The sequence below is a fragment of the Gopherus flavomarginatus genome, chromosome 5 (assembly GCF_025201925.1).
Source record: "Gopherus flavomarginatus isolate rGopFla2 chromosome 5, rGopFla2.mat.asm, whole genome shotgun sequence".
NCBI classification, from domain to species: domain Eukaryota; kingdom Metazoa; phylum Chordata; order Testudines; family Testudinidae; genus Gopherus; species Gopherus flavomarginatus.
The window spans coordinates 16825964-16846582 of NC_066621.1; the positions used below are offsets into that span (position 1 = coordinate 16825964).

The window sequence follows — 20619 nt, forward strand, 5'->3', positions numbered from 1 at the left end:
AGAACAATAACACACAAAAACCCAACACTAGACAGAGACAAAGCAGGCTGCTCCCTAAAACAGCGATGTACAGCTCACTCCACCTTACTTTAGGCTGACTGGTTTCAAACTGACTGCTGACAGACCTACTTTGCACACTTCCCTACAGAGCCCCCTAGCTTGTAAGCAGGACTAGGGAAAAACCCCTGACGTTTAGAGTGACAGCCTATGATTTTAACAGTGTTTAAATACACCACAATAGTTATGTAAAGTCTTTGGTTCTCTTGGCATCCTCAATCTCATTTAAATAACCATATTTACAGTTGTTTTATCTAATACCATTCAACAAACCTATTAAAAGGTTATTTGCATTGCAAATAGTACATTACAATATATTTTAATTAGGGACATTAAAATAGTATAAGAACCAGCTCATTGGAAAATTGATGCTTATCTTTTATATCTCCTTAGGTCTGCCCTTTCCACATTGGCAGGACTATTATACAAGATAGGTTGTACAAGATACAAGAAAATGGCATCTATTGTATTACAAAGGGAGGTTGGAAAGTTTTGTTGATTTATCCATTAACTAACCATTAAACTTTGTTAGATACAGCATTGTTCAGGTCTCTTTGGTGACAAGGTGACCGTGTGATAAAGAAGGAGGCACTTGATATAAAAAGACGAGAGAAACGTCGTTGGATCAGTACAGAAGTAAATCATGGCCAAGCTGATCCTCCTCACAGGTAAGTCCATGCATATTATTTTATATTGGTACGTAACCTTATTTTCACAAGAACTGTGCAGCTATATTTTTGATCTCTTTAAGCTGCAGTTCTATTCTGCAAAGTGACTTAGCACATCAGTAGGTCCTTACAGAGCACTCATTCTGTGCTGCATACAAGCATGTGCCGAAGATCAGATTCACCATACTAAATTAAGCCATTTGGTCCATCTAGACCAGTGGTTTTCAACCTGTGGTCTGCAGATCCCTGGAGGTTCACAGACTAGGTCTAAGGGATCTGCAAAAGGTTGTCATTACCTTAAAACAGTGGTTTTCAATCTGCGGTGCACAGACTACGTTTAAGATTTCCAAAGGCGTCCACACCTCCATTCACATTTTTTTAGGGGTCTGCAAATGCAAAAGGGTTGAAAACCACTGATCTAGACTGGTACTTTGCCCATAGCAGTGGACAATGCCTGCGCTTGGAAGAAGGTCAAAGAACTTCCCAATGATGCACCAGCCAATTGCGCAATGCTGTGCAGAGGATGGAAAATTCCTTCCTGACCACCTAAGGCATCAATTTAACAGCCTGAGACATGATATTTGATCACTCCTATCCTCAGGACTTATTGTCAATTATCTGACCTTCTTTATAAATACAGCTACAGTATTTGATTCAATCTTCCGTGAATGATGCATGCTAAATTCAATCCCTGAATAGCTACAACTTCCATTGATATTACTTATTCATAGGCTGGATTTGACCACTTGTTTGCAAGGTAAGTCCTTGGGAAGGTCTTATTCATGAGTGCAATAGGGTATCTTATGACTGGAACCGATTGGCGGTATTTGAGCCCTAGGCTTGTGAACTGTTTGTGCATTTTGCATTTTATTCAGATAGTTTCTTTACTTTTGCTTTTCTTGACAGGTCTGGCACTTTTGCTGAATGCTCAGCTTGGTGAGTATTTTTCTTAAATGACTTTGCTCTTTCTTTGGTGTTTACCATATCTTACTTGTATTATATCCCACCCATGAATTAAGCCCTATATAACTATTTTCAATGTCTGAGGTTCATTTAAAATGGATCCAAACAAAACAGTGATGTCCCGTCTACATCCCACTCACATAGCCCCTCTACAGGAGATAGCAGTCGAACAGATAGAGATACATAGAGCATGGTGAACAAACAATTCTGTGAAGCTGGGAATGGGCTACAGGGGATGGATCACTTGATGATTACCTGGTCTGTTCATTCCCTCTGGGGCATCTGTTTTGGCCGCTGTTGGAAGACAGGATACTGGACTAGAAGGACCCATTGGTCTGACCCAATATGGCCATGTTTATGTTCTTAGGATAGCTCATCCACAATGGCAAGTATAGAAAAACAGGAAAGCATAAAATAAATATAAACACTTAGATATAACCCATCCCGTGGTTCCTTACAGACTTAAATTGTATGAGGAGCAAGATGGGCTTTAAGGAGAGTTCAAAATTCAAATGCATGGCATTCATAATTTAATCAGTGCACTCAGAACAGTGCATTAAACCATCACATTCAATCAGTGACCAAGCTCCATTTTCCTCCTCCACCGGACAAAACTAATGAGCTGTTCTGTTGTTTTAAAGGTATAAAGGTATAAAATGGACATAAAATTGAGAAGCTCTGATTCTCCTGTCACTTACCCTAGTTTTACTAATAGTGTAACACTACTGACTTCAGTGGCATCACTCCTGATTTACACCCTTGTGAGTGAGTGGAGAATCGGGCCCATAATTGATATTGACTAGAGCTGGTTGAAATTTTTAAGTTTTGTTTTTGGGGTTGTTTTTTTTTTAAATCACCCAAACAGCGGGTGACACTTTTTGAAATTGAAAATGTTGACTTTTCAAAATGATATATGTTCAGATTTGAATAAAGGGGGGAAACTGTTTTTTGGGTTTTTTTTTTTTAATTCCCTCCTTTTTCATCAGCTCTCATATTAATAGAATAGACCAATGCCTAAGAATTCAAATAATACTGTTTGCCTGTCATAATAAGCAATGTTAACCAACCTTGCCATTAGGAGCTTGGTTGCTTCCATCATTAGTATCCTCAGTGGGTTAATCAGGATATCTGGATTATATCATCAAGACATTAACTGGACATTCATGGGCTCATTCATAGCTTCTACATTTTATGAATTGTGGTTCCACAGATGCTGGCATCAGGCCTAAATGGGGGAGTTTGAAGGAACTATGCAGCATCCTTCCTTGTCTTCTATTCCTATGTTTCTACGCTTTGCAAAAATGCTGCATTTTTCCTGAGGGTTTATTTTGTCAGCATTGACTTTACTGAAACTAAAGCAGCAACCACTGTGTTTGGTTTTCAGAGTTAGGTCTTAAAGGATTAGAATGCTCCCCTTTAGAAGATCATCATCATCATCTCTATCCTGAGGTCCCATTTGGTGTAGCCAGAAAGAGTCCTATCTGTGGCAATGCTTCATTTTCATGAACCAGGGTAGTTGATTATGACAAATATCCCTGTAACATCTCCCCTTCCTCTCAGCCAAAAACAGGTTCTGCCTATCTGCTGACATGCTACTTCACCAACTGGGCTCAGTACAGACCAGGCCTTGGGCGCTTCATGCCTGATAACATCGACCCATGCCTCTGTACTCACCTGATCTATGCCTTTTCGGGCATGAAGAACAACCAGATCACTACCATTGAATGGAATGACCTGACTCTCTACAAATCCTTCAATGGTTTGAAAACCCAGTGAGTAACCCAAATGGCATGAGACTAAAGATAGATTTGTGCGTTAACTAACACCTGACTGTGTGTACTAGAGATGCTTAAAAACCTCTGCCATATTATGAACAAGGCACTGAGACTCCAGAGTGAAGCACAGATGACTTCTAGCTTTATGGATCATGTCTGCACTGCAGGGGCATCTGCACAATGCAGGCTGAGCCCCCACAGTCCTAACCAGCCTGCACTGGGCTCAGCATGAAACCTAGAGACAGTGTCTTCTTTGGCTGCTCCAAAGTGCTAGGCATAGTCCCAAAACACCATAGTAAACACCCTTGAAGATCTGAGGTATTGTTGTAGAGGGAGATGGTACAGCAGCTCAAGAGAATCCATGTCTAGACCATTATTTACCTTCAGTTACTATGATCCTATATCCAAAATAGATTTCTGGGAACTTCAAGCAATATACCCTAGTGTATATTCTATTTATGTATATTATATATAATATGTTCCCATTAAATACAGATCAAAATCAAACTGAGCTAATTTCAGCAATGAGTGATCAATTGGGAGATGACCTATCAATTTCTAAGGCTCACTTAGGGGTGAAATGTGACACAGTAGATAGGAATCAGACCTAGGGGTCCTTTCCTGGCTCTGCCACTAATGTGCTATATGACCTTGGGCAAGTCACTTCCACTCTCTTTGCCTTATTGTCCCCATCTGTAAAATAGGGATAATCAGATGCTTATCCCTCTGTAAAGTGTGTTGAACTCTATGGCTCTAAAAGAACCACTATAAAGAGCTAAGTATTACTGAGTAAGGCAAGGTAACACAATGAATCTCAGAGCACACTAGTCTGTCTTCTGTCTCAGGACAGCAATTACAATATAGTGGGAAACACCAAACCAGACTTCCTCCGTTTGTTCTTTATTCATAACCCCCATCTCAATCTTTGTAGGAACGGATAACTGAAGACCCTCCTGGCTATCGGAGGATGGAATTTTGGAACAGCTCCGTAAGTCCAACCCATTCCTTTCTCTCTGACTGCATCCTGGTATTTTGAACATTTGAGAGAGTGAGCCATGCAGCAACCTGACTCCTTTCCCCTTTTTCCTCCCTAGATTTACTGCAATGGTTTCCACTCCCGAGACTCGCCAGACCTTCATCAGCTCCGTCATCACATTCCTGCCTCAGTATGAATTTGATGGGATAGACTTTGATTGGGAATACCCTGGCTCCAGAGGCAGCACAGCTCAGGATAAGGGCCTCTTCACTGTCCTTGTTCAGGTAAGAGGAAGCCAGCTACTCGGTGCTGAAAGAAGCCTCAGTAAGAAGAAGAAAAACATCACATTGTTTGTACAATGCACTACAAATGCTCCAGTGATACATGTAAAATGTAAAAGCATATATGATACCAACTACTGGTGATATTAGCACAATTATGTATTTATTAATTAATATTCAGCTCAGCAAATGTGCATGGGATTCTATAGGCTAGATAAGAATGCAGGATCAGACCATAAATCAGATGTAGGTTTATGATCATATGGAAGAGCCCTTAGTACTTGTAATTTCACAGCTGATGAATATTAAAGGAGGGGTGGCATTTTCAAAAGTGTGTAAGTGACTTAGAAGCTAAAGCCCCATTTTCAAAGGTGACCTAAACACTTACATCCAATTTTCAGAAGTGTCTAGGTGTGACTAGTATGATTTTCATAAACACCTGAGCACATTAGACATCTAATTCCTCTTAATTTAAATGGGAATTATGCACCTAACCCACTTAGGTGCTTTTGAAAATCTGGCTAGGCAACTATCTGCATTTTTAGGTGCTCAAGTGCCTTTGAAAATCTGTCCTTAGGAGTCTAAATGTCATTGAACAATCAATGGGACTTGGGCTTTCAAGTGCCTAAGTCACTTTTGAAAGTGAAACTTAGGAGCCTAACTCACTTAAATGCTTTCGAAAATTTTACCCATCTTCTTCGCATTGCCAGACAGAATTAACAAAACATGGGTGGACAAAACTGAGCAGTCTAATGGACCTAGTCTTTACAGTAAGAATTCTCAAGGAGGGAATGGGGCCATTTCTAACTCACCAGGTGCACATTGAGGGCGACCAGTGCTCAGTGTTGCTGCTCCTAACCAATTACGGGGTCTTTTTTTTAATCTGCCTTAGGGAATGCTGGAAGCCTTCAGGCAGGAAGCCAAGCAGGTTAACAAACCCAGGCTCCTGGTCACCGCTGCTGTGGCTGCTGGGCTCTCTAACATTGAGTCAGGCTACCAGATTCCTCAGCTCGGCCAGTGAGTACCATGCTTTCAGAAATACTCATCATCCCTAGCTTAAAGCACAGGCCACATTCGAGACAATGAATATATTTCACTGTGAAAACCAGCTTCATGTCCAAAAGCTTCAAGCCTGTCTGCCAAATTAGGCACCTAAATAATGAAAGCCCTGATTTTCAAAGGTGCTGGGCACCCACTAAAACCTATGGGAGCTCTGGGGCTCAGCACCTCTGAAAACTCAGACCAATAAGGATTTAGGTGCTTGACTTGAGGCACTGAAGTTTGAAAAATTTGCTATCTGTAGTGAACTTCTGGCAGGCACTTAAAGCAGAATCCATCCTTTATCTACAGAGAATCTTTAAAGTAGATGCTAAAAATACAGGGGCTGTTTATATAACTGCTTCTTATTAGGCTTTGAAAAGCCACCACTGATGAGAAAATGAACCATTCCAAGATTAAGACAATAGTGACAGTAATTTTATCTCCTCAGGTATCTAGACTACTTCCACGTGATGACCTATGACTTCCATGGCTCTTGGGAGGGATATACTGGAGAGAATAGTCCCCTGTTTCAAGGCCCCGCTGACACTGGCAGCAATATCTACTTCAATATTGTAAGTATATCTTGACCAAGATCCTTTAATGCCTATATTGACATAACTGAACTAAGCCCAAAACCCAACATTTTAATTAAATGGATCCAAAGGTTTCTGATAGGAAATTAATAACATAGAACTGATCCTTGAAAACTTCAGTGACGGAAGAATTTACCTGCCACTTGTGATCCAGAGTCCATAACTCACTGACTATTTTTATAGGAATATGCCATGAATTACTGGAAGAACAATGGTGCCCCAGTTGAGAAGCTCATTGTTGGATTCCCAACCTATGGATACACCTTCATCCTGACCAACCCATCCAACACTGCTGTCGGCGCTCCAACCTCAGGACCGGGGCCTGCTGGAGCTTACACGAAACAGTGTGGGTTCTGGGTTTACTATGAGGTTTGTGTGCTATGCAGTTGCAGTGCACAAGTGAACAAAAATATCTGCTTGTTAAAACAATCTCAGGCCATCACAATGCATATAAATCAGAGTATAAATATTTCTCGGAATAATTGTAACTGAGTATACAGAAAAGCAATGGTGACATCTAATATTAATGAATACTTAATCAAATCCCATCATGGATTAACTGTTTTTCCTCTTTCTACTTAGTTACTGCTAGAATTAGGCCCAAACCAAAACTCAGGAACCATACACCCCATACTTCTGGAAGCAGAGTAGGAAACATGAATTTAAATTTCGTAGCTTAGCTCCTCAATGATTGACAATAAAAAGCTGACATCTGTTTACTGTGTGCTAGAGAACAGGCACCAGAGTATAGGAGCCCACAAGGCCGCCAATAAAGTATGAGATGAAAACAAGTGAATCTACTTTGTACAAGAGTTGTTACTTCAAAACTGCTGTTCCATTTTCTGTCCATTGGCTATGCGGTTGCAGCAGTGATGGAAGATTTTGTTTCTGTTTCACCCTCACTGTTTTTAGATCTGCACCTTCCTGAAGAACGGAGCCACTCAAGCGTGGGATACCCCTCAGGATGTCCCTTATGCATACCAAAGCACTGAGTGGGTAGGATATGACAACATCAAGAGCTTCAACCTCAAGGTATGATGGGACCTTCTGACCTACCAAAACCAGTGGGATCCCATTCTGCATCACTGTAGTTCCGAGTTCCCTTTTTGTAGGGTTTGGACTGAACTTGGCTTCTTTCCTGGCCCTTAACAGTGGTTAACGAAGAACAACTTTGGCAGTGCAATGGTGTGGACAATTGACCTGGATGACTTCACTGGCACGTTCTGCAACCAGGGCAAATTCCCCTTGATCAGTACCCTGAAGACTGCTCTTGGACTGTAGAGCACTAGTGAGTGACTCCAGCAGGACGGGCTCCCAGAATTAACACCCTTCCCTCAGATGTAGATGAGAATTTGAATACTCCCACTGGTGTATATAATGCTGAGCTACACCCTCTCAAGAGAAGCAACTTTATATCCCTGCCCACAAATCACCTTCCATTATGTTCTCCTTTTGTGACTCCGCACCCCACCTTCCTGTCAATGCATGGCTCTTTAGAGAGACCAAATTTGCTGGGATACAAACAAACTGGTTTACTAAGGGGACTCACTGTTGTTGTTAATCTAGCCTGAGCTAGTTTACAGATGCCCCTGCTATCTGGCAGTCCCTTTTAAAGATATGAGTTCTAAACAACATTCCACTCTGGAAAAAATTAACAGCTGTTCTAGTGGGTCCCCTTGGAGATCAATCTCCTTTTACTTGAAGCTTGATTATTTTACATTTCTGGGCCTTGATTGCCCAGTAATTCCACTGATTGCAACAGGTTTACAACAGAGGTGAGTCTGAACCTCTGAATCCATCACAGAGGTACCCACTTATGACCCGATCCAAAACCTGCTTACGCCAATGAAAAGATTCCCATGGATCTCAGTGGGAATTGAATCAGGTCCTTCTTCCAGTTTTTGATGCAGTCATCATGAGGCTCAGCCAGAACACTGTACCTCTCAATGACATCAGGCTGTACATGGTAGCTCCCTGCTTCTAAGCACTGCATCTAATACCATGGTCAGATACTAGAGTGATTGGGCATGTTACAAAATAATGGATTGTTATAGACTGATCTGTATTAAGTATCATCATGTTCTGTTTCAGGCTGCACTGCTCCTGCTCAGCCCATTTCTCCAATCACAGAGGCTACCAGTGGTGGAGGAAGTGGCAGTGGAAGCTCTGGTAGTGGCAGCAGCTCCTCCGGTGGCAGTGGGTTCTGTGCTGGCAAAGCAAATGGCCTCTACCCTGTTGCCAACAACAGGAATGCTTTCTGGAACTGTGTGAATGGCATCATTTATGAGCAGTACTGCCAAACCGGCCTGGTCTTTGATACAAGCTGCAGCTGCTGCAACTGGGCATAAACCAGGATCTCCAACCAGATGAACTCGATCCAAATTCCCTATTGCTTTATATATATCCCCGAAGCCCCAAAATTCTGAAATAAAAGCCTGTAGCATAAGCACTTGTATGTTTGTCTGTTTTGCTGGACAGTGACTTCAGCATCACTTTTTATTGTTTTAGATTGCTTCTTAGATAATGTGGCATTTTTAATTTGCCCCCAGGGACAGAAATTTTATTCTTTGTATTAATGGATCACCAACTGAGATCGGGGCCCTATTGTGGTAGGCGCTATACATGTACACAATAAGAGACAGTCCCTGCCCCCAAAGAGTTTACAATCAAGCTGACAAGCACACAAGACAAGATAAAGGAAGGCTTATTATCCCCGTTTTGGGGAGTTTAGAGAGACAGAATGACATGCCCAAGGTCACACAGTGGGGTCTATAGCAAAGTCAAGAATGTACTCCTAAATACCAAACCAATTGGTTAATCACAAACCAATCAAGCAATATTGTTCTCAAGGAACAATGTGTGTGTCCCAAAGTGTGAAATGTGTCATTTAAAACAGAGTTTTTAATCATACTGTTAGCCAGACCTTTGCTGAGCAGAACAAAACACAACAGTAAAAACAGCAGAGGCCATGAGAGTCTTGTCTAGCACTCCCATAGTTGCTCCCAGCAATGGAGCAGCACCCATATTAACAACAGTGAGAAATTTCTGGCTAGTAAGTCGAGTGAAGAAATCCTCCCAAAAGGAGCCAAATCCAGCATTCTGCCCACTAGTGCCAATTGCACACTTTGACAACCACGACAGCAGCTCCTACTGCCTCAAACATAGGTGAGGTAAGAAGTAAGATGTTGGTAGAGTTAACTCAGACTAAGATGGATTTTTAAGCATGGGGCAGGGGAAAACATGAGAAATTTTGAAAGAGCTGAGATTTATTTTGGTGTTTTGGAAAAAAAGACACGCTGGAGGTGTTGCTAGTCTATTCTGCTCTGCTTTTATCATTGTTTTTTGTATTGTGATAGTACCTAGGACCCCTGGGCATGGACCGGGACCCTATTGTGCTAGGAGCTGTCAAAGTTAGACTCAGGACTCACAGTTTGTCAGACCACTCTGTTTTATTAGCACGGCGCTCTGCTAATAACACCCAGATAATGTGAGCACCATGCAAGGCATAAACTATCTTATTTATACAGATAAAAGGGCAAGCACTTAACAAGATAACAAAGGAAGCAGAATCTGATAAGTTTACCTGGGCTAGGCATGCATATCTTATTTCCTTACTAACTATTACCGATCCTCTGTTAATGTTTTGCCATTAGCACCCTTGTTTATGCCTAACGTTTCTTTTCCTGGCACCTGTATTTCAACATTTCTTATTTCTGCTTAAAGGTACATACAACATTTCTTTAATCCATTCTTATTTTTACAAAGTAATTCATTCTACTTTCACAGAGCTGTACGAACACACACAGAACCAAAAGACGATTCTTGCCCCCCTCCCCTGAGAGATGACTATCTAATAAAACAAGAGACAGCAGCTGGAGATAAAACCAGATGGGGGAAGCACAAGGAAACAATGAGACAATATTGGTCGCAATGATAAGCAGTGGTCTTAGTATGCCAGCTGCCTAACTACTGCCAATTATAAGACATCTATCCAGAAAGCATCTACAACACTGTGTGCCAGGGGATTAGGAGTGTCGGACAGGGATGCTTATAAACATAGCTCCTGCATCTCCTGGCTTGAAGGGGTTTCCATTCCCTTACACATAGGCTTTACACTTTGGTTCAACGGCTCTCAGCACCCACTCCTCCCACCACACTATGCACATTGTTCCAGGACCCCTGCTTTTAAACATTGCAATATGCTGATAGAAAATGCCTCCATGTAGTATTTCTCATCTGAATTTTCTGTGACTTGGATGCCTATTATTCAGACCCTTTACTGAGAGTCCCTTTTTGCTAGGTAACCTCAGCCTAACACTGCTGCGGACTGGGGATCCGAATGGGTCAGACCACAGCAGCCTCCCATTACCTCCAGCCTCACTGGGCGCGACACAGGACAGCGGGGCCACAAAACAGCTGTCACGAGCCACGCCTTGCCTCAGCTCAGAACCTGCACCAGTGCCCCAAGGGCAGGCAGCGCCCGCGCTGCACGGCTCCGCCGGGGCTGCTGCTGTTTTTGGCTCCGGCAGAGAATGAATGACCCGGCATCCCCTGCAAATATCTGCTCTCTGCGGTGCATCCCTGCGGGACGGATCTGCTGCGAGCAGGGCGCCGCTGCCAGTTGCCCCCACCCTCAGCGCCCCGCTCCCTGGGGCTGCAGCGCGCCGCTGAGTAGAGCCGTTAGGCGCCCGCTTGCAGGAGCGCAAAGGGCGCGCGCGGCCCCGGCCGATCGGGTATCCCGGGATTCTCCGCCCACCGGCTCGCGCGGGCCCCGCCCCTTCCCGTGTCCATGGTAACGGGCCGTACACACGGGCAGGCGGCATGATCTGGCAGTGGGAGCTGACAGGTGAGCAGAGCCGTGTCCAGCCGGGGCACCTCCGGGCGGGCTCCCCCGCCCACCTCCTCCCCGGGCACCTCCCGGGGGGCTCCCCCGCCCGCCTCCGCCCCAGGCACCTCCCGGGGATCTCCCCTGGCCGTGCCCAGTGCGGGCTCCCTTCTCAGTGCTAAGCAGATCCACCTCCTGTGTATAAATAACACCCCATGCAGTGGAGGCAGGTCCCCACTTGCTTGTTCTAACTACAGCTTTGTTGTTTCTTGCATCTGTAGCGGTGCAGAAGCGAAACTCGTTTGGATCATGTCAAGGGAGGAAAATTTTCCCCTTTCACCACGCCCCAGACAGACTGGGGAACCAGCTGGTCCCTATCCTTGGGGACCCCTATCGTGGGCCCGGGAGTTACAACAATGACGAGGTGAGTCATTCTGCAATACAGCTCCTATCCCAGGGTACTGGGATGAAGTAGCAGCTTGTGTCACCAACCAAGAGTGAGGCTCACCTGGACTGGTGGCTGCACATATATTTCATTAGACAGTCCTGGCGCTGGAAAACTGTCTATAGAGACGAGGGGAATTTTTTTCAAGACCACATAATTGACTTAGATTCCTAAGCCCCATTTTCAAATTAAATGTGACTTAAGGAGCCTAAGTCTCACTTGAAAGTCAAACACTTTTAAAAATTGTACCCAATAGAAACAAAAGAAGGCATTATTATCCCTCATTTTCCAGCTGAGGCACAGAAAGAATTAAGTGACTTCCTCTGAGCCACACACAGAGGCTGTGACACAGCCAGGAATTGAATCCACATCTGATTCCCTGCCTCCTGCTTTAATCACAAGGCCTTCCCACCCGTGACAGTGAAAATTGAAAAAAGGCCTTTTCTTGAGATAAGAGACTTTAACAACAATTTGGTCTCTAGCTGCTCGAACGCATTAAACCTTAAACTGATGTGAATGACATCATAACTGGCACTAAGCACACCTCTGCTTTTTACATACAGAGGAGTAGCATGGTATATGCCTTGACTCATAAACCAGAGAGCATCAAAGGTTACATACTGGGAGCAAGAACATCCCTACGTTTCCCACCAGATTGTAAGGTAAGGAAAGCACTCTCTATTGTGTGTCATGGCTGCTGCATGTTCCTGTGGGTGCTTAAAAAAAATGAATGCACTGTAATTCCATCACAAGTATCTGCAATATGTGTGTCCAATTTCCATTCACTTTGCTGGCTCCTGCAGATATTTGATGACAGAATTAAGCACGTAGGGCCAGATTTTCCAAAGCATCCCTCCATCCATTTCGGCGCCTAAATAAGTGGCCCAATTTTCAGAATCACTGAACATGCTGGGTGCGCATTGGATGCTGAGCTCTTTGGCAATTCTGGTCCCTGGTTCACACAAATTTAAAAGGAGTCTCTGAAATTTTGGGGGGAAAAAATACTTTTCCATTTACTAGTCACAACTCTATAAAAATAAGAGAGTTCTGCAAGGATTGCTAGTTAGAAATTTATTCACTCTGGGTGAAATTCTCCCTTGTGCTGAAGGCTAGCTCCATTCACCGCTTAAATTCCACCTAAGAAACAGAAATTAAGTGATGCATGGATCTTATGCTGATCCTCTGCCCAGTGTTGAATTTCTCCCTCAGTCGCATATACATATTTCATTATAGATTACTCTGATATGCTGAAGTGTGGGGAAATTATTCAACTATCCCCTCTCTACAGCTGATAAAGTAATCAAATACAAGGAAACCTTCTGTCCCCTTCATTGCATGAACTTCTTAACCTGCTGAAGTAGCTCTGTGTTCTTAAACATCCTCTTGGTTGAGGAAGGTATCAGAAATAGATGCTGTTTATGAATTACAGATGATGCCTAGAAACAATGGTGATGGGCATTTCAGAAATAGAGTGGATCTGTTAAAGGGACAAACACAGACTAAACTCTCAATGCTCAGTAACTGCAGGTTTCCACAGAATGATCCTGCATACCTTCAGATCTCTTCATTGCTCCCAGAAGATAATAATTTTAGGAGCGATAGGGCACATACCGATATAAGATTAGTAGGAAAGTTTCATAGACGCCTGCAAGAAAATCACCCGGCTTTAAGATTTGTGCTTTTTGGCCAAAGCATCTCTAGCAATCCAAAATTACAGAATTACCAAAATATATGGGTCCTGCCCTGATTCTTATTTACAGTCAAACCACTTTAAACTGCTTTAGCAACATGCGTACATTTACATTTGCAATCACTTCAAGGCCCCTTGACATTGTCAGAGCAGCTAGATTGCAAATGAGCATCAGGCCCCCGGTGCTAACTTTTTTTTTTTCTTTTCTTTTCTTTTTTAATCTGCTGCCTTATAAATAGACTGAGACTCCTGGCCCTGGAATACACCAATCAGCATGGGGCAAAGACCGAAAGTTCCAGCCTGCCTACGCCCCATTTTCCATCAAGTCATCACGATTTCCACAGAAGGCTGTGGATAGAGAGCTTTTCCCTGGGTACCATAAATCTGTTTCTCACTCCTTTCGTAGCAAGGTAAAAGCCCGCCTAGACATTAAGGGATAGCATTGCAGAGGCACAAATGGGAGGTATGCAACTGTGTACTCGAACTGCCTTGTGTTGTGTACCTTGAATATCTCACAAGGAGAAAAGCAGTGGAGAATCAGACCCAAAATCCTGCTTTCATAAAATAGAATTTGAATTTGTTGCAGGGATCTCTCATTTTTTTTCATCTTTTCACATGTTTGCAGTGGAAGGACTGGATCAAATACATAGAGGTCAAATACATAGAGGAGAGATGTAACCAGGGACTGCCCCAATAGCAATGCCTAATCTATTTCATAAATGATCTGGAAAAAGGGGTAAACAGTGACGTGGCAAAATTTGCAGATGATACAAAACTACTCAAGATGGTTAAGTCCCAGGCAGACTGTGAAGAGTTACAAAAGGACCTCACAAAACTGGGTGACTGGGCAACAAAATGGCAGATGAAATTCAATGTTGATAAATGCAAAATAATGCACATTGAAAAACATCATCCCAACTATACATATAAAATGATAGGGTCTAAATTAGCTATTACCACTCGAGAGAGATATTGGAGTCATTGTGTATAGTTCGCTGAGAACATCCACTCATCCATCTGTGGCAGTCAAAAAAAATGAACAGAATGTTGGGAATCATTAAGAAAGGGATACAGAAAATATCATATTGCCTGTATATAAATCCATAGTACACCCACATCTTGAATACTGCGTGCAGATGTGGTCACCCCATCTCAAAAAAGATATATTGGAATTGGAAATGATTCAGAAAAAGGCAACAAAAATTATTAGGGATATGGAATGGATTCCATATGAGGAGAGATTAATAAAACTGGGACTTTTCAGCTTGGAAAAGAGATGACTAAAGGGGGATATAATAGGAGTCTATAAAATCATGACTGATGTGGAGAAAGTAAATAAGGAAGTGTTATTTACTCCTCATAACACAAGAACTAGGGGTCACCAAATTAAATTAATAGAAGGTTTAAAACAAAAGGAAGTATTTTTTCACACAACGCACAGTCAATCTGTGGAACTCCTTGCCAGAGTATGTTGTGAAGGCCAAGACTATAACAGGGTTCAAAAAAGAACTAGATAAGTTCATGGAGAATAGGTCCATTAATGACTATTAGCCAGGATGGACAAGGATGGTGTCCCTAGCCTCTGTTTGCCAGAAGCTGGGAGTGGACAACGGGGTGGATCATTTGATGATTACCTGCTCTGTTCATTCTCTCTAAAGCACCTAGCATTGGCCACTGTCAGAAGACAAGATCTTGAGCTAGCTGGATCTTTGATCTGACCCAGTATGGCTGTTCTTATGTAATGACTACTCAAGATTTAGAATCCCAGTATGATGAACCAAAGACCGTATCATACACATCTGCCAGTGGATCAGTGTGGCACTTGTAAATCAGCAGAGTGTAAACTCCATGTCTAAATCAGTTGCAGATATGAGATTTTGTGTTCGTCTTCCTTTAGACCTGGAACTTATGAAGCAGACAAGCTGCCACATAAGAAAATCACCTGGCCAATGAAGTTTGGGTCTCCAGATTGGGCTTTAGTACCGATGCCAGAGAGGAGGACTCTGAGAACAGAGGTATGGAATTTATGTATAGGTATCCACATAGTTATTCTTTACTCTTGAGATGGGACTTGGTTGATCAAGACATCAGACAAAGGAAATCATATGGATACCCAGAGGGACTAATGTCATTCTCCTTGTGCACCATGCTGTACATACAGAAAGAGAGGAAATTTGCTAGAAATCCAAGGGGCTTGGAAGCAATGGGAAGGAAACATGACTTAATGAAGTTACAATTGGGCATGCAGGGACTAATTTATGAAGAACAGGTCTGCAGAGAGGGCTGAAACAGTAAACTGTAAGTTATCTAGGACAGGACAATTCCAGGCTAAGGACATAAGGAACCTCATAAAGGGGGGAGGGATAGCTCAGTGGTTTGAGCATTGGCCTGCTAAACCCAGGGTTGTGAGTTCAGTCCTTGAGGGGACCATTTAGGGTTCTGGGGCAAAATCAGTACTTAGTCCTGCTAGTGAAGGCAGGGGACTGGACTCCATGACCTTTCACTAGTCCCTTCTAGCTCTATGAGATAGGTGTATATGTTTTATTATAGGCTAGTGCAGGGGTAGGCAACCTATAGCACATGTGCTGAAGGCGGCACGCGAGCTGATTTTCAGTGGCACTCACACTGCCTGGGTCCTGGCCATCGGTCTGGGGACGCTCTGCATTTTAATTTAATTTTAAATGCATCTGCTTAAACATTTTAAAAACCTTATTTACTTTATATACGACAATAGTTTAGTTATATATTATAGACTTATAGAAAGAGCCTTTCTAAAAATGTTAAAATGTATGATTGGCACGCCAAACCTTAACTTAAAGTGAATAAATGAAGATTCGGCACACCACTTCCAAAAGGTTGCTGACCCCTGGGCTAGTGCAGTGTCTCATGTTTTCTCTAATGCTAATCCACATAGAGGCTAATACTGCTAGCAGCTAATGAGAGTTAGTCCTGTAACTCAAGTGGTAGAGATTCAATGTTCAAACCGCACTCACGACCCACACTGGGGCTTCTTAAACTTGCCCATTGCTTTCAACGCTGTTTTACAATGTGCTCTACTTTTAAAAGCTGTTATGTCCATCAATATTTATTTCTATTTTAGCTGATTACAGACAAAGAATTCAGGAAACATCGGAATCGATTGGCCTACTTGAGCTTATACTACAGCTGAATAGTTCTACCCATCAGAGCGCATCTTTTCCTTTCCAATTAAGTTTCTCAGTTCTGTTTTTAGCAGCACCAAGAATCGGGGTGTGTGCTACGCTATGCATGCTCTGCTATGCTATTCTGATTCCAAAATTAGGCTGCTTCATAAAGAACTGATCAGCGTTTACATTAGAGTTTAATTGGTGTCATTTCATTAAAAAAAAAGTCAGGTTTAGAACATGCTCCAGTGTCGAAGTGTATGTCTTCAGTATGTGTGTGGGCGGAGTTTAAATAACAGTATGGCTTTTGATGCTAGTGGGTTTGATTCTCTATTGGGTCTTGCACTGTGATTGACAGTAGTGAAAGGTGGGTGTGAAAGGCTGGCAAATCAGAATGTGCAGGAATAAGCAAAGTAGTGGCGGATCAGGCCCAGTGGCTGTATTTGGAATGGCAGTAATAGTGTTGGTGCTGCGTTTCCAGCCAGCAGCAGGTGGTTATGTTCACCTAAGAAGCCTGAGGCTCCCAGTCATGTAGATTGAAATCAAGAGGAGTTAGGCTCCTAAATGCCTTTTAGGTTCTGGCCCATATCACCTGTTGCTCTTTCACAGAGATTGTGATGGAAGTCAGATGCTACCAGAAGGTCATTGGCTGTGGATCTAGAAAGTCTGCTTAGAGTTAATGAAAAATAGAAGGTGAGTGTTTTTCTAGCAGTGTCCTGCATATTGGAGGACCCTAGAGAAGCAAGCTGCCCCAGGGTGTATCTACCGTACAAGTTGGAATTCATGACATTTAGGTGTTTTGGGGGGAAAGTTAGGAAGAGGTTGAAGATGCACTTTTGTCCATTTCCTGTATTCTTTCTTCCCCGACTTCCTTGCATACTTGCAAGTCTCTCAAAGAATAAATGGATTTTGAAACTAGTAATTCCACCACTGGGATGATCCTCCAACATTGTTACCCCCTTCTAGCCACAAGCCCTCCTGCCGCTTCCCCAAAGGAAATTAATAAAATCTAGCACACAAAAAAACACAAACTCAGTCCCAAGCAGAGCTTTTACCCAAACAGGGAAAAGTGCCATAAAGTCCACTGGAGTCTTTGTTATTGATACTGATTTTACATGGAAGGTGCTCTGATGCTACAATGAGGGACAGTAGTATAAAACCCTAGGATGGATAGATAATTTCCATGCCAAGCCTGTATTACTTTCTGAAACCATTATAATACAAGGGTAGTCCCTTGTCACGCTAAAGCTGGCAGGTTATAGCTCTGAACGCAGAGGCTTTAGTGGCAGTTGCAGATATTTCTTAAGCAAATTATCATCAGTCCTCATAGTAACTGTGCTTCCTCTTATTACAACATCACACTCAGAAATGCGTAGTTTTTCTTGACAGCATAATTTAACTAAATTCATTCTAGGAAATCAGGGACAAGGAGGTAACGTTTGTGCATAGTGTGGGAAGTTCCATTACGCTGGTCATTATATTGTTTTCATACATTTATTCGGAAGCCACAGACTTCAGTGCATTTTCATTTGTGCAACAGCTGCAGTACAGCATTCATGGGATTGCTACTCTTCAGTAAAGTTACTGGAATTCACCTGGAAGTTTGTGCACAGGTCACATTACTGAGAGCCTTCACTGTCATAGGGAAAAAACTCAGCTAGTGAACGTACCAAGTCAGCTACATAAAATCTTTCAGATATTCTCTCAATGGAGGAAGCTTTCCAGAGGGTTAGATTGATTTATTTCAGTGTGTTAGATTTCTTTGGGACTTGTGGAATTAAAATTACACACTATTTTAGCTTTAATCTTTCCTCAGAACCTAGGGATTTATGACATTATTATTTAATATTTACCTCACTCAAGGGCCACTTGCAAAGCAGAGCCCCATTGTGTTAGGCACATAAACACTGGCATCTCACCTGGACCAAGATGGTGAAGTGATGCTTGTCCTCAGGGGGTCATCCCCTAAAACATGTTGAAAATCCAGGTTGATCCCATCAAACCCATATTGACGGAGGTACCCGATGACAGAGTCAATGAAAGTTTTGTGGCTAGTGACTGTGGTCACCATGGCAGTGAACCTGGGAAGAACAGATTTCTTAGTTGGGCTGGAAAACCATCCTCACTTTGACTCTCAACCCTACTATTCATCAGCAGCGACTCCTCTGTCTATTTTCCTGGTCACCCCTTTTGTAAATGTAGCTCCCTGCCTTCACTGCCCAAGTCAGTCTCTGCCATCATCTTCTGTCATCAGAACTGCATATGGTACACAAGTGCCTCTTTCACCATTGTCATCACCTTTAAAGTTCCCTTTGTGCCGAGCCCTATGCATCCCATTTAGGCCCCCCAAAAGAGGGCTTATTGGTTCTGGCCCTCTGGACAGGAGTAGATTTCATCTTTGGAACATAAGTGCCACATGAAGACTCTTTTATTCATCACTATTCTAATCTTCATTCCCCCCCCCCGACTCTCTTCATCACCATAGCTATCGTCCTCTTTATCACCTCCTCCTTATCCCCTCTTCCTCCATCACCTATCATTCTCTCTATCATTATCCCCATCAACACCACCCGCTCTGGGGCTGCTCTTGATCAGGGGACCATCAACAGCCATCACTAACGTATCACCAGAATGTTCATTTCCATCCCTACCCATCACACACAACTCAGGGAATTCACGGCTGGGTCCCAAAGTTCCATCCTCCAATGGCTAGCATGGTGACCATTTTCTTGTTGCTATGGGAAAGAGTAGGTAAAACAGTGAAATATATTTAGAGAGAGCAAGTCATCTGTTTGTTTTAAATCAAGCTTTTCCTTCTAGAAGAGTAGATCCTCAGCTGGTGTAAATAAGTGTCACTCCATTACAGCCAATGGAATGACGTCACTTCACACCAGCTGGGGAGCTGGCCCAGAGATGTAGGAACTATGAGTTACTGACCATTGAACCGTGGGCACAGGACATCACTGTTCTGTTCGTACAGGGCGATCTCAATGTTGCTCATGATGGCAAAGGCATAAGTCACATAGGTGCAGAAGCATAGGTCCACATTTGCTGGCTTACACGTGGCAGGAGCAGGCCTGTCCTGAGAACAGTTAGTGAAATAACAGACCAGCTTGTAGGCAGAGCCTGATAGGAAAGAACGTTGAGGGTAGTATCTGGTGTTATTGCTCACTACTGAATGGGGAGAGACTGTTCAGCTACCTGGCTGTCTAACCAACCACCATCCTGAAAACAACATTAATCTCTGGCTTACTGATCAGAACTACAGATGGTCCTGAATCAGATCTCCAGCTGCTGGGTCCTAGCTGGTGTGAATTGATGTGACTCCATCTAACTACAGTGGGGCTATGCTGCTTTACACTGGCTAAGGGTTTGGCCCCAGACTGAGAATACTTCCACACTGTGGGAAAATGTGAAACTAGATCCAGATTCCATGCTTGCAGCTCAGGCCCTGTCCAACCCAAACCCAAGAATTGTATCCTCATTGATAAAGACAGAAGAGTTTCAGATCCGTCTGCACTTGACTTAAAGATCTAGAGCTTGATTCTCCCTGCTTTGCACCTGGTGCTGTCATTTCCACTTGTGGGAAGAGGGCATGCCATAAGAGCATGGCTTTTGCACTCACTTTGCACAGCAAAATGACTCCTTGAGGTTTAGTGTCTGTGCAGTCACAATCAGGCCTGATTAGTCATTCTACCAATAGAAGGGATAATCAAACAGCAAATCTGGAAAAAAAATATTCCCCATCCCCAGGTATGCCAAGGAAGGAGAGAGTCCTTCTTACCTAGCTGCAACTGCAGCAAAATGGCCAGACCTGCAAAGCAAATGAGAATACATTACACACACTTCTCCTGATTTCTTTTTATCAGACTCAACAGTTCACCCTGTTCCAGGATCATTAGGACTGAACACTTAGATGTGCTGCCCCCAAGCCCTCGAGAGACAATTCAGTGACCCCACCCCCATTCTCCATGTGAGACACTTGGATCACTCACCAGCCCACAGCAACATCTTCCCCATGCTTTCTCCAGAGGAAACACTCAGCCTAGGGGCTTCAGCATTATTTTAGATATGGCTGGTTCATCACTGTGGAATCCACAGGGCAGGCATGGCCCCTCAGCCAAACTACGCAAACTCCAGGAAAATAAAAACAGAGACAAGG

General features: G+C 43.1%; 2 protein-coding genes across 2 annotated transcripts; both read left to right on the forward strand.

Moving 5' to 3' along the window:
• Positions 1-700: 700 nt before the first annotated feature.
• Positions 701-8702, forward strand: LOC127052308 (acidic mammalian chitinase-like). The gene is given in 11 exon segments (XM_050955872.1): positions 701-725; positions 1632-1661; positions 3259-3460; positions 4395-4451; positions 4558-4723; positions 5613-5737; positions 6210-6333; positions 6538-6723; positions 7267-7386; positions 7507-7642; positions 8446-8702. Coding segments are annotated over 11 exon segments (1428 nt in total).
• A 2423-nt stretch (positions 8703-11125) lies between these two features.
• PIFO (primary cilia formation) lies at positions 11126-16647 on the forward strand. The gene is made up of 6 exons (XM_050955891.1): positions 11126-11200; positions 11461-11603; positions 12188-12286; positions 13554-13687; positions 15212-15329; positions 16415-16647. Exons 1-6 carry the CDS (start codon positions 11176-11178, stop codon positions 16481-16483), a joined length of 588 nt encoding a protein of 195 aa, XP_050811848.1. The 5' UTR covers positions 11126-11175; the 3' UTR covers positions 16484-16647.
• The last annotated feature ends 3972 nt before the right edge of the window (positions 16648-20619 follow it).

Coding starts and splice junctions, on each gene's coding strand:
- PIFO (XM_050955891.1), top strand. CDS start 11,176: ATGATCTGGCAGTGGGAGCTGACAG. Junction 12,287..13,553: donor GTTTCCCACCAGATTGTAAG/GTAAGGAAAGCA, acceptor CCTTATAAATAG/ACTGAGACTCCTGGCCCTGG. Junction 13,688..15,211: donor GATAGAGAGCTTTTCCCTGG/GTACCATAAATC, acceptor GTCTTCCTTTAG/ACCTGGAACTTATGAAGCAG.